The sequence below is a fragment of the Salvelinus sp. IW2-2015 genome, unplaced genomic scaffold (genome assembly GCF_002910315.2).
Source record: "Salvelinus sp. IW2-2015 unplaced genomic scaffold, ASM291031v2 Un_scaffold928, whole genome shotgun sequence".
NCBI classification, from domain to species: Eukaryota; Metazoa; Chordata; class Actinopteri; order Salmoniformes; family Salmonidae; genus Salvelinus; species Salvelinus sp. IW2-2015.
This window is the reverse complement of record NW_019942652.1, coordinates 125,467-140,050: the sequence shown is the minus strand read 5'-3', so window position 1 is coordinate 140,050 and position 14,584 is coordinate 125,467. Positions and strand designations below refer to the sequence as shown.

Genomic DNA, 14,584 nt, shown 5'->3' with positions numbered 1-14,584 from the left:
TCGCTCTCTCTCTCTCTCTCTCTCTCTCTCTCTCTCTCCTCTCTCTTCTCTCTCTCTCTCTCTCTCTCTTCTCTCTCTCTCTCTCTCTCTCTCCCAATTATATTTTTCTCTCTTTTTAATTTGTCTATACTGATCCTTTGTTGCTGTTTCCTTCTCTGTTCTGTGGTGTACCCTGCCATCCCTTCTTCTCAATAGCACAACCATATCATCATCAGGTCTAATCTACAGCGGTGACCATGTAAACGTGATGTCCCTTTTGAAGGTTTATTGAGCGAATCTCCCAGGTATCAAGCTTAGCGTCGCTCGCCGCAACATGCCAGCAGCCAGCCGCCAGCCAGCCAGCCACCAGCCCAGCCAGCCAGCCAGCCAGCCAGCCCAGCCAGCCAGCCAGCCAGCCAGCCAGCCAAGCCCACGCCAGCCACCTAGCCAGCCAGCCGCCAGCCAGCCAGTCAGCCAGCAGCCAGCCAGCCAGCCAGCCACCAATCCAGCCAGCCACCAGCCAGACCAGCCAGCCAGCCAGCCAGCCAGCCAGCCAGACCCAGCCAGCCAGCAGCCAGCCAGCCAGCCAGCCAGCCAGCCAAGCGCACGCCAGCCAGCCAGCCAGCCAGCAGCCTAGGCCAGCCAGCCAGCCAGCCAGCCAGCAGGCCAGCCGCCAGCCAGCCCAGCCAGCATGCGCAGCCAGACCAGCCAAAAGCCAGCCAGAGCCAAGCCAGCCAGCCAGCCAGCCAGCCAAGCCACCAGCCAGCCAGCCAGCCAGCCCAGCCAGACAGACAACAGACAGACAGACAGACAGGACAGACAGACAACAGAACAGACAACAGACAGAAGAGCAGACAGACAGACAGACAGACAGACAGACAGACAGGACAGACGACAGACAGACAGACAGACGACTGACTATAACAGCTCTGCTTCAGTGTTTGATTGTGCATGGGTTGTCTCCAGTTAACCCTATGGCATCTCAGTTCAGTTTCCACTGGAGGTATAAAGTTGGCTATTGTCCTCCATGGCTGCCAATTCCCCTACCGGGATCGATATGATCTCTCTCTGTCACGAGGTACTGAAGGCCCCTCGCCCGACGCCTTGAGTCCATGATGGCTCGTACGGTATACGCCGGGACCCCCTCGATGTCAAGAGGGGGCGGAGGAACCTCCCGTACCTCAGACTGCTGGAGCGGACCAGCCACCACCGGCCTGAGGAGAGACACATGGAACGAGGGGTTAATGTGATAATCAGGGGGGAGTTGTAACCTATAACAAACCTCGTTCAGTCTCCTCAGGACTTTAAATGGCCCCACAAACCGCGGACCCAGCTTCCGGCAGGGCAGGTGAAGGGGCAGGTTTCGGGTCGAGAGCCAGACCCGATCCCCCGGTGCATACACCGGGGCCTCACTGCGGTGGCGGTCGGCACTCGCCTTTTGCCTCCTCAATCAGGAGCCTCAATCTGGCTCTGATGCCATGGTGCCAGGACCGGCTGATAACCCAGCACACACTGAAAAGGTGATAGGTTGGTAGAGGAGTGGCGGAGGGAGTTTTGGGCCATCTCCGCCCAGGGGATGTAAGCTGCCCACTCCCCTGGCCGGTCCTGGCAATAGGACCTCAGAAACCTACCCACATCCTGGTTGACTCTTTCCACCTGCCCGTTACTCTCGGGTTAGAAACCTGAGGTAAGGCTGACCGAGATCCCCAGGCGTTCCATAAACGCCCTCCAGACTCTAGACGTAAATTGGGGACCCCGATCAGAAACTATATCCTCAGGCACCCCGTAGTGCCGGAATACGTGGGTGAACAGGGCCTCCGCAGTRTGTAGAGCCGTAGGGAGACCGGGCAAAGGAAGGAGACGGCAGGACTTAGAAAACCGATCCACAACGACCAGGATCGTGGTGTTACCCCGCGACGGGGGAAGATCCGTCACGAAATCCATCGATAGGTGTGACCACGGTCGCTGTGGAACGGGAAGGGGTTGTAATTTCCCTCTGGGCAGATGTCTAGGTGCCTTGCACTGTGCGCATACCGAACAGGAGGAAACATAAACCCTCACATCCTTAGCTAAAGTGGGCCACCAGTACTTCCCAGCAAGGCAGCGCACCGTCCGACCGATGCCAGGATGACCAGAGGAGGGTGACGTGTGAGCCCAACAGATCAAACGATCGCGGACATCAAACGGAACGTACAGACACCCAGCTGGACAGTCAGGTGGAGTGGGCTCTGCACGTGACGCCCGTTCGATGTCCGCGTCCACCTCCCACACCACCGGTGCCACCAGGCGAGAGGCTGGAATTATGGGAGTGGGATCTGTGGACCGCTCCTCTGTATCACACAGCCGGGACAGTGCGTCTGCCTTAACGTTCTGGGAACCTGGTTTGTAGGAAAGGGTGAAAACAAAACGGGTGAAAAACATGGCCCACCTTGCCTGGCGAGGGTTCATTCTCCTCGCCGCCCGGATGTACTCCAGATTGCGGTGGTCAGTCCAAATGAGAAAAGGGTGTCTAGCCCCCTCAAGCCAATGTCTCCACACTTTCAGAGCCATGACAACAGCCAYCAACTCCCGGTCCCCCACAWCATWGTTTCGCTCCGCCGGGCTGAGCTTCTTCGAAAAGAATGCACAGGGGCGGAGCTTTAGTGGCGTACCCGAGCGCTGAGACAGCACAGCCCCTATCCCTGCCTCGGACGCGTCCACCTCAGCTATGAATGCTAAGGGAAGGATCAGGATGAGCCAGCACGGGAGCCGAGGTAAACAGAGCCTTCAGGTGACCAAAAGCCCTGTCCACCCCAGCTGTCCACTGCAGTCGCACCGGTCCCCCCTTCAGCAGTGAGGTAATGGGAGCCGCTACCTGACCAAAACCCCGGATAAATCTCCGGTAGTAGTTGGCAAACCCTAAAAACCGCTGCACCTCCTTTACCGTGGTTGGAGTCGGCCAATTACGCCCGGCTGAAATGCGGTCATTCTCCATCTCTACCCCTGACTCTGAAAAGCGTTACCCTAGGAAGGAGATGGACTGTTGGAAGAACAGACATTTCTCAGCCTTGACGTACAGGTCATGCTCCAACAGTCGACCAAGCACCCTGCGCACTAGGGACACATGCTCGGCGCGTGTAGCGGAGTATATTAGAATGTCATCTATATACACCACTACACCCTGCCCGTGCAGGTCCCTGAAAATCTCATCTACAAAGGATTGGAAGACTGATGGAGCATTCATTAACCCGTACGGCCATGACGAGGTACTCATAATGCCCAGAAGTGGTGCTAAATGCTGTCTTCCACTCATCTCCCCCCTTGATACGCACCAGGTTGTAAGCGCTCCTGAGGTCCAATTTTGTGAAGAAGCGCGCCCCGTGTKATGACTCGGTCATACTGGCTATGAGTGGTAGCGGGTAACTGTATTTTACCGTGATCTTATTTAAACCTCGATAATCAATACACGGGCGCAAACCTCCATCCTTCTTCTTCACAAAGAAAAAACTCGAGGAGACAGGTGAGATGGAAGACTGAATGTATCCCTGTCCCAGAGATTCGGTGACATATGTCTCCATAGCCACCGTCTCCTCCTGTGACAGAGGATACACGTGACTCCTGGGAAGTGCAGCGTCTACCAAGAGATCTATCGCACAATCCCCCGGTCGATGGGGTGGTAATTGAGTCGCCTTCTTTTTACAGAATGCGAGTGCCAAATCGGCATATTCTGGGGGAATGTGCATTGTGGAAACCTGGTTTGGACTTTCCACCGTAGTGGCACCTAAGGAAACACCTACACACCTCCCTGAACACTGACAGGACCATCCCTTGAGAGCCCTCTGTTGCCACGAAATAATCGGATCATGAGAGGCCAACCAGGGAAGACCCAACACAACAGGAAACGCAGGAGAGTCGATCAAAAAGAGACTAATTCTCTCCTCGTGATCCCCCTGCGTTCTCATAGCTATGGGCGCTGTGACCTCCCCAATCAGCCCCGACCCCAAAGGACGACTATCTAAGGCATGCACAGGGAAGGGAACATCAACAGGAACAATAGGGATCCCTAATCTATGTGCCAAAGAGCGGTCAATAAAGTTCCCAGCTGCGCCTGAATCTACTAGCGCCTTATGCTGGGGATGCGGGGAAAACTCAGGAAATTCTATGGGTAACAACATGTGTGCAACAGGGGGCTCTGAGTGAGTTTTGTGCATACTCACCTGGGATGACCCACCAGTGCTCCGCCTGCTACCTCGACTTCCAGGAGAAACACCCCAGCACCGACCAGCAGTGTGCCCTCTGCGGCCACAGTTGGTGCAGGGAATGGTCCCCCCTCCGGTCCCTCTCATAGCAGCCCCTCCTAACTCCATAGGTGTTGGATCCAAGGTGCTGGGTAATGGAACGGGCGGACCCCGATCTAGACGTCCGCGGGAGGCCAACAGGTTATCCAGCCGGATAGATAAGTCCACCAGCTGGTCCAGGTTGAGAGTGGTGTCCCTGTAGGCTAGCTCCCTACGAACGTCCTCTCGTAAACTACACCTGTAGTGATCGATCAGGGCCCGCTCATTCTATCCCGCACCAGCTGCCAGAGTTCTGAAGTCCAGTGCGAACTCTTGAGCGCTCCTCATCCCCTGTCTTAGATGGAACAATCGCTCTCCCGCCGCTCTCCCTTCAGGTGGATGATCAAAGACTGCCCGGAAGCGGCGAGAGAAGTCCTCATAGTCATCCAGAGTTAGGCCTTCCCTTCCCCAGATGGCGTTGGCCCACTCCAGGGCTTTACCAGTCAGACAGGAGATGAGGGCGCCCACCCTCTCGCGTCCCGAAGGGGACGGATGAACAGCCGCCAGGTAGAGCTCTAGCTGTAGTAGGAACCCKTGGCACCCGGCTGCTGTTCCGTCARACGKTCCTGGGAGCGAGAGCCGAATCCCACTGGGTCCTGACGATGGAGGGGTGGACATCGGTGTAGGTTGAGGTGCGGGCGGAGGTGATGGGGTATGATTGATCGGAAGACCTCCTCTCTCCCATCTGTCCATTGTCTGCAGCACGCGATCCATGGCTGTCCCTAGACTGTGTAACATGGTCGCGTGCTGTTGGACTTGCTCCTCTACTGGGAGAGAAGGGCTGGCTGCACCTGCTGACTCCATTTGAAGAGGTCCGTGATTCTGTCAGGGTTTGTGTGCAGAGATGTAYCGGAGTCAAGCGCAGGACACAGGTGTTGAGCAAAACAACGGCGTTTACTCAAAATACAAGCAAAAATTCCTCAATGGGAATATAACAAACACACATGCACCAACGAAAACCACTAACGAAACAAACAATCACGGACAGAACAMAAATGTATGCCAGAGGGTTAAATAGGGAACATGATAGGGGAATTGAAACCAGGTGTGTGTAATACAGACAAAACAAAACGAAACTGAAAAATGGATCGGTGGTGACTAGAAAGCCGGTGACGTCGACCGCCGAACACCACCCGAACAAGGAGAAGGGCCGACCTCGGCGGAAGTCATGACACATAATTAGAATTCCTCAGACATTCATGTGTCTTATATCATTTTAAAGGTAATCTTGTTGTTAATCCCACCAAAGTGTCCGATTTCAAATATGCTTTTCAGCGAAAGCACTACAAACGATTATGTTAGGTCACCACCAAACCACAATAAGCACAGCCATTTTTTCCAGCGAAAGATAGCTTTCACAAAAACCAGAAATAAAGATAAAATTAATCACTAACCTTTGATTATCTTCATCAGATGACACTCATAGGACTTAGGACATCTAGTGGAAGCCGTAGGAAGTGAAAACCCATCCATATCTCTCTGTATTTTCAATGAGAGCTTGGTTGAAAATCTGGCACCGCCAGAAAATATCCAAACAGGAAGTGGAACTTCTCAGGTTTTTGCCTGCCATATGAGTTCTGTTATATTCACAGACATAATTCAAACAGTTTTAGAAACTTCAGTGTTTTCTATCCAATACTAATAAAAATATGCATATATTAGCAACTATGACATAGGAGCAGGCCGTTTACTCTGGGCACCTCTGTGCACCTTTCATCCAAGCTACTCAATACTGCCCCTTCAGCCATAAGAAGTTAAGAAGGGATTTAGAAGAAGAAGTTAATGCGGGGTTGTTGAGGCAACCGGGCCACCACCACAGCTGTACCTGGGCTAGCGGCAGGTAGACAAGACACACTCTTTAGAAGCCAGTAGACAGTGTGTCCTTATGCAGTTTGTTTTGTCAGTGTCACTGTGTGTTTGTGTGTGTGACACTCTGGATAGAAATCAGCAGTTGAGAATGGAGTGAGCTCATCTGAGTCGATGGGAGGTTGAAGATAGTGTGTGCGTCCCAAATGGCATAGTGCCCTATAGCATAGTGCCCTTTATGGTGCCCTATGGGCCCTTGTCAGTAGTGCACTAAAGAGTAAATAGGATGCCATTTGGGGCTCAGTCCGTGTGTTGCTTCATCATGGGAGATGAAAGAACATACAGTATCTGGACGATGTGTCCGGCTGCTGGAGCGCAGACCTAGACACCACAGAGAGAAACATGTCTGCTGTGTTATGGTTGTCTCCCATGACAACACAGAGGATTGTTTCGACTGGAACTGCTCCGAGGGTTCATCTGTAGCATTTTTGGAAACACCATTAAGTCATATGATGTCACTTCCTGGAACCAAGTAAAAATAGAACAGGCTTTGAGTAATGCTAGCTAGAGTCTTAGTGAAATGCAGAACATTTAAAAAAAAAAAAAAWAATTAAACAAAGAGGAAATACCTGATAATGATTGACTATAATTCATGACATAATATTCACAAATGCATGTTATGTTAGACATTTAAGACATGATAAAAAGCCCAGAGCAAAATCTGTCACATCTGTCTGATTAGTTCATCATAAACAACAGCAGTTGCTGCGTGTGCAGAGGGGGATTAGAACTGCCTAGTCACACTAAATCCCTGTCTCAAATGATGTACAGCTGGATTTTAGGGGATTTCGCAAGGGACTCAATATGTTTTTTTAAATCATATTTACACAGGTACACACGCACCAGACACACATACACATACGACAAGCGCACGCGTGCACACACACACATGCTCTCAAACAAATACACACTCAAACAAACAAACACACACACTCCCCCTCCCTCTGTACTGTCCGAGTGTTTACCTGCTGCTTGGGGTTCCTGCTGTGTTCACTGTAACAATAATGAGTGTGAAATGGTTTACATTACCAAAGCAAGTGAAATAGATCAACAAAGTGAAAAAAAACTATCACAAATGAACAGTAAACATTACACTCAGAAAAGTTTCAAAGGAATAGAGACATTTCAAATGTCACAATGTCTATACAGAGTGTTGTAACGATGTACAGTGTTCTCTCTCTTCCTCTCTCCCTCCTCTCTCTGTATCTCTCTCTCTCTCATCCTCTCTCACCTTCTCTTTCACTCTCTCTGTATCTCGCTCTCTCTCTCACTCCTTCTCTCCCCAACTCTCTTGGTTATGGGGTGTAGTAACCCTACACCCCATAACCCCTCTGCTGGAGGGGTTATGGGGGGTTCTTACAACCTCAAGTCCCAAGATAAAGTTCACAATGTTTGATGGATAGAACAGCACTAAAGACTCCACAATGCATTCCACTCTGGCCCCAACAGACCATCTATACAAGGGAAAGGAGTCTCCTGAGAAGTCTAATGTCTCCTGGGAAGTTTATGAGTCTCCTGGGAAGTTTATGAGTCTCCCGAGAAGTCTAGTAGTCTCCTGAGATGTCTAGGAGTCTCCAGAGAAGTCTAGGAAATTCCAGAAAAGTCTAGGAGTCTCCTGAGAAGTCTGGTAGTCTCCTGAGAAGTCTGGTAGTCTCCTGAGAAGTCTGGTAGTCTCCTGAGAAGTCTGGTAGTCTCCTGAGAAGTCTGGCAGTCTCCTGAGAAGTCTAAGAGACTCATGGGAAGTCTAGTAGTCTCCTGAGAAGTCTGGTAGACTCCTGAGAAGTCTGGTAGTCTCCTGAGAAGTCTGGTAGTCTCCTGAGAAGTCTGGTAGTCTCCTGAGAAGTCTAGTAGTCTCCAGAGAAGTCTAGTAGTCTCCAGAGAAGTAAGTCTAGGAGTCTCCAGAGAAGTATGCATATATTAGCAACTATGACATAGGAGCAGGCCGTTTACTCTGGGCACCTCTGTGCACCTTTCATCCAAGCTACTCAATACTGCCCTTTCAGCCATAAGAGTCTCCAGAGGAGTAAGTCTAGGAGTCTCCTGAGAAGTAAGTCTAGGAGTCTCCTGAGAAGTCTAGTAGTCTTCTGAAAAGTCCAGTAGTCTCCTGAGAAGTCTGGTAGTCTCTTGAGAAGTCTGGTAGTCTCTTGAGAAGTCTAGGAGACTCCTAAGAAGTCTAGTAGTCTCCTAAGAAGTCTAGTAGTCTCCTGAAAAGTCTGGTAGTCTCCTGAAAAGTCTAGTAGTCTTCTGTGAAGTCTTTATCTCTGGGTGTTGAGAGTTTTGTCTCTATCTCTGGATGTTGAGAGTTTTGTCTCCATCTCTTGGTTTTAAGAGTTTTGTCTCTAGGACAACCAGGTCAGATGTGATTTCTGACATATTTTGAATGTTATTCCCTCTGTTTTCTTTTTAAGACATAGAGTTTCCCTCAACTTATTAGTAGTGTTGTCAACAACAGCAGATTTGAGAAGTCATTCACCATAAAACATAAACCTTATGTTTCTGTTAACGTTGGAAATGAAACCACTCTCCGCTGCGAAAAACGGCTGTCATAAATCTTACACCCATTAATGAGATGAAATCTTCATCTGTCTAGATAGTTAACATCCTAACTATGCAAATCCTGTCTGGGATCTGCCACTGGCTGGTGTCTGTTTCTCTATTATCCTCAGATAGAAGGGTAACTCCCTGGGGACTGTGTAGTTTCATGCCTAAGGCCTTGGCCCATTCAGAGCAGTCATCTCCCCTAATTAGCCTTTTAATGTGTTCGAATGAATCACTGTTTCACAGACTAAGGCCCCTCAAGGCGTATTTTAACTAATCTTATTTTAGTGTAGATTCCACAATAGGACCCTTGAGTTTATTTTGGACAAGGATGTGGAATGGAGGGAGGAAGGGAGGGGTGGATGATAATGTTGTAGGAGAACAAACCATCTGTTCCACACACAGTCCAAAGCCTTAGTGAGGGTGGGCCGGGGTGGGACGCAATCCAGTATGTCAACCCTGTTCTCCGCCCTACCACACACGCACGCACGCACGCACGCACACACACACACACACACTTACACTTACACTTACTTGTTGGGACGGTGCAGGAGAGGATGGATATGAGTGTGGTGATCTGTATCACATGTGCAGTAGTACCAAAGCAGGAGAGCTGAGAGTTGGTTGACCATGAACAGACCCCACCGAGTGACCAATGAGAGAGCTGTTTCTTGTTTAACATCTGGATTGCTTGGTGTCATGATTCAGATGAGCATATGCCAGGCATCTAGCAAAGATACAAGGGAGGAGTTCAGCAACTAGAATGTGCTTATTGGAAATATACCCAAATTCCTGTTGTGATTGTTTGAATGAAATAGATAGAACCACTGGGTGGTAGCCTACATCCTAAGGTTGTGAATGATGATCATGGAATACATTCTTCCATTTTTCACCTTGTTTGTCAGATCAGTTTCATGATGTGTTTGTTAGATCAGTATCATGGTGTGTTTGTCAGATTAGTTTCATGGTGTGTTTGTCAGATTAGTTTTCATGGTGTGTTTGTCAGATCAGTTTCATGGTGTGTTTGTCAGATCAGTTTCATGGTGTGTTTGTCAGATCAGTTTCATGGTGTATTTGTCAGATCAGTTTCATGGTGTGTTTGTCAGATCAGTTTCATGGTGTGTTTGTCAGATCAGTTTCATGGTGTGTGTCGGGGTTAACTGGTAGGATAAGGGTCCAGTTGTCTTATGTGGCTTTTGTTCCCGCTGGGGTCACCAATACGAACGTTTTATGCACACGCTACGTTGCTTTGGATAAAAGTGTCTGCTGAATGTCATATTGTATTATTATATTATTAAGGCATCTGAGTTGTACCCTTGAAGTGCCTCTTTAAGAGATGATGATGGTTCCAAGGAGGGATCTGAACCACAGAGGGATCATGGTGGCTGTCATACTGTACTGTGGCGTTTTAAACCATGCATGTCTCTGTCCATGTCACCCATAGGAGGCCCTGGTGTTCTCATATGGGACGGGTGGTCTGCGTGTGCTTCCACTGAACTGGGTGAGGTTCTGTGGCTTTCTGCATGCTTGTGTGTCTGCAGACTGGTAGTAGGAGACTGACTTGTCCCTAGCCTCCATCCCCCTTGCTCCTCTCTTCCTCTGTTTACCTCTCCTCTCCTTCTCCCTCCGCCTCTCCCCTCCTTTCCTCTCCTCAATTAGACATTTCTTGGATCCTGTGATATCTCTCCTGTATCTTCCTAGTGTTAAACTGTATGTGATGAATGCCCATAGTATAGGTTAGCTCAACGTGTGGTTGTTGTAGTAAATGTAATGTTAAACCCAATCAATCAACCTATGACCCCAGTTGATGGGTTGATGATCTGAATACTCTGCACGTCCAGTGATGATTCACCCTCCTCTCCAATCATGATCATGTGTAGACAGCCTCTTCGTGTGTGTGTGTAGTTTTCTATTTAATTGGGGATGCCCATTAGGTGCTGCCAAGGCAGCAGCTACTCTTCCTGGGGTCCAAACACATTAGGGCACTTACATTACATATAAAACAAAAGATAAAATAGTACATCATATAACAATATTACACCACTATACATATCTACAATACAAAATGTATAATACCACCATACAACAATATTACAATGTACGTGTGTAGAGTGCGTGCGTCTCTTCACAGTCCCCGCTGTTCCAAAATATATATTTTTATCTGGTTTTAAAATCTGATTCTACTGCTTGCATCAGTTACCTGATGTGGAATAGAGTTCCATGTAGTCATGGTTCTATGTAGTACTGTACGCCTCCCATAGTCTGTTCTGGACTTGGGGATTATGAAGAGACCTCTGCTGGCATGTCTTGTGGGGTATGCATGGGTGTCCGAGCTGTGTGTTAGTTGTTTAAACAGATTGCTTGGTGCATTCAGCTTGTCAACACTTCTTACAAAAACAAGTAGTGATGAAGTCAATCTCTCCTCCACTTTGAGTCATGAGAGATTGACATGCATATTTTTAATGTTAGCTCTCCGTGTACTTTAAAGGGCCAGCCGTGCTACCCTGTTCTGAACGAATTGTAATTTCTCGAGGTGTGTGCGTGTTTGGTAGTGGGTGTGTGTGTTTATTTATTTATTTTTTATGTCACCTTTATTTAACCAGGTAGGCCAGTTGAGAACAAGTTCTCATTTAAAACTGCGACCTGGCCAAGATAAAGCAAAGCAGTGCGACACAAACAACAACACAGAGTTACACATGGAATAAACAAACGTACAGTCCATAACACAATAGAAAAAGTCTATATAAAGTTTGTGCAAATAGCGTGAGTAGGTAAGGCAATAAATAGGCCATAGTAGCGAAGTAATTACAATTTAGCAAATTAACACTGGAGTGATAGATGTGCAGATGATAATGTGCAAGTAGAAATACTGGTGTGCAAAAGAGGAAAAAAGTAAATAAAAACAATATGGGGATGAGATAGGTAGATTGGATGGGCTATTTACAGATGGGCTGTGTACAGCTGCAGCGATCGATAAGCTGCTCTGACAGCTGATGCTGAAAGTTAGAGAGGGAGATATGTCTCCAACTTCAGCGTGTTTTGCAATTTGTTCCAGTCATTGGCAGCAGAGAACTGGAAGGAAAGGTGGCCAAAGGGGGTGTTGGCTTTGGGGATGACCAGTGGGATATACCTGCTGGAGCGCGTGCTACGTACGGGTGGGTGTTGTTATGGTGACCAGTGAGCTGAGATAAGACAGAGCTTTACCTAGCAAAGACTTATAGATGACCTGGAGCCAGTGGGTCTGGCGACGAATATGTAGCGAGGGCCAGCCGACGAGAGAATACAGGCCGCAGTGGTGGGTGGTATATGGGGCTTTGGTGACAAAACAGATGGCACTGTGATAGACTGCATCCAGTTTGCTGAGTAGAGTGTTAGAGGCTATTTTGTAAATGACATCGCCGAAGTTGAGGATCAGTAGAATAGTCAGTTTTACAAGGGTATGTTTGGCAGCATGAGTGAAGGATGCTTTGTTGCGAAATAGGAAGCCGACTCTCGATTTAATTTTGGATTGGAGATGTTTAATATGAGTTTGGAAGGGGAGTTTACAGTCTAGCCAGACACCTAGGTATTTTTAGTTGTCCACATATTCTAAGTCAGAACTGTCCAGAGTAGTGATACTATTTGGGCGGGTGGTGCGGGCAGTGATCGGTTGAAGAGCATGCATTTAGTTTTACTAGCGTTTAAGAGCAGTTGGAGGCCACGGAAGGAGAGTTGTATGGCATTGAAGCTCGTTTGGAGTTTTGTTAACACAGTGTCCAAAGAAGGGGGCCAGATGTATACAGAATGGTGTTGTCTGCCTAGAGGTGGATCAGGGAATCACCCCAGCAATAGTGTGTGTTTGGTGGTGGGTGTGTATGGTGGTGTGTGTGTGTTATTGAAAGACACTGTGCTCTGAACCTCCCAATAACACACATTATCACATCTCTAACTTCTCAGAGAAATATGTGGTATTGTGCTGATAACATCTCCTCTCTCTCCATCCCCCTCCCCCTATTCCATCTCTCCCCCTACCCCTCCTCTCCTCCTTCTCCCCTGTCCTCTCCCCTCCCCTCTCCTCCTTCTCCCCTCTCAGGGCAGTGACAGTGAGTACGAAGTGGACCAGAACAGACAGAAGACACACTCCTTTGTGAGCCACTACATCAGTGACCCCACCTACTACAACTCCTGGCGCCGCCAACAGAAGGGCATTTCCCGGGCTCAAGCCTACAGCTACACTGAGTCAGAGTCAGGCGACCCAGAGCCCTGCGCCCCGCCACCACCCCTGCCCCCATTGCCACCCCAGCTCACCTCCACCACCCCTCCGCTTAAGCTCCAGACCCAGGGTCAACCTCAGGGCCTCCCGCCCCAGGGCCAGGGTAGTCTCTTCAGGCCGAAAGGCAGCCGGACTCCGACCCCCTCTCAGCAGCTCTCCAACTCCACCCCTCCCAGCCACTCCAACACTCTGTCCTACTGGCCCCCCAGCAGCCCCAGCCCAGCCCCTGGATCTCGGGCCCCCATCGCCGGGTTCTCCTCCTTCGTTTGATTCCGAGAGGGATCTGTGTTCCCTTCTGAAAACAAAAGCCACCCTGCTGCCCAACGTGTCTAGAAAGTAAATACCCAACACAAAAGAAACCCTCGGAATCCACCATATTGATTTCTGTTTCTCCGTTTTTTCTTACTTGTTTTTCTTCTTTTCTTTTTATTACTGAGTTGTGTTTTAAGGATCATACTGTACACAGACAGGACAGAAGTGACATACTTTATTCCAGTACATTGTTCCTCTTGTGTGCGTGTGCTGGTATAGTTTTATTTCCATTCTTTAACCAAGAGACAGTTGCTGAGAACAAGATCTGTTTGATTGATTTGCATTAGTTTCAATGTATTGTTTATTTTCTATTTTTCATTGTTACACTTCTACACACATACAACAAGATAATAATTTAGTTAGATACTGTAAAAAGGCAAGAGTTTATTGGAAAAAAATATCTACAAGACGATAAGTGTCATAGCGTCAATCCACACTCGGATAACAAGCACCAATGAAACTGGGATCCCAAAATGGAGCCATACAAGCGAGTGAAATGAGTAGAGTTTGAAGGATGGAAAGAGGAACAGGGTATAAAAAAGACAAAGTAATGAAAGTGAGAAGGAAGGGGGAGATTGAGGCTGAAATGAGCCCACTGGCAGTCTTTACATGCCCAGTCCTGTCCAATTAGGTCAATTCAGTTTCTGGGTGTTAATGTGAGATATGTTAGTGACCTCCCCCTATTTAACCTATGGACCATGATCCTCAGCAGTTATCTGGCCTGGCCTATAGGGTACGCACTATTGAGTCTGACAGCATTTCGATGTCACAGGCAGGTCACATCTCTGTGCTGTACACCAAGTTCCTAGTTGCCTGCCTGCCTTGGCAGATATGGGAAATGTACTGTATGTCTGAAGTAAAAATGTTGAGGTTGGTCTGCAAGTTCTTTGTGTCCTTTAGTGGATCAGACATGCCATGGTTGATTATAACTAGGGATTCATATTTTCCTGAAAATGTTCCCTTACAAGCCCTTCTCAGGCATCCCAGTATTCCTGTTGAAAGCGGAAGTGCTATTTAAAAGCATATAATACCAGCGAAGGAAATCTGACATAATTCTACCACTGAAAAATATACACAGGAATCTAACAGTTTCTTGTTTTTGTTTCATTTTAATCAACTAAAAGTTCTCAAAGTCACCACACTATTTCGTTGATGTAATCTAGTTTTAATGTAGGCATATGAAGCACTGTTGGCCGACTTGTAAAATATCCGGAGGTTATTACAGCCTAGTGAACACTTCATTCATTTTAGCCTACCATTGACGGAAAGCTTGTTGGTCCTTTCCTCTCACTATCATGGGAATGAGGCCAAGTAGTGGTTG

At 48.3% G+C, this 14,584-nt stretch overlaps 1 protein-coding gene across 1 annotated transcript in view; it reads left to right on the top strand.

Annotated features, from left to right (window-relative positions):
• The window catches only part of LOC112069197 (protein sidekick-2-like), an 87,996-nt gene extending 73,859 nt beyond the window's left edge, over nucleotides 1-14,137 (top strand). The window contains 1 exon segment of the mRNA XM_024136491.2: nucleotides 12,772-14,137. Coding sequence (XP_023992259.2) covers nucleotides 12,772-13,221 — 450 coding nt within the window. The 3' untranslated portion in view covers nucleotides 13,222-14,137.
• Nucleotides 14,138-14,584: the final 447 nt, after the last annotated feature.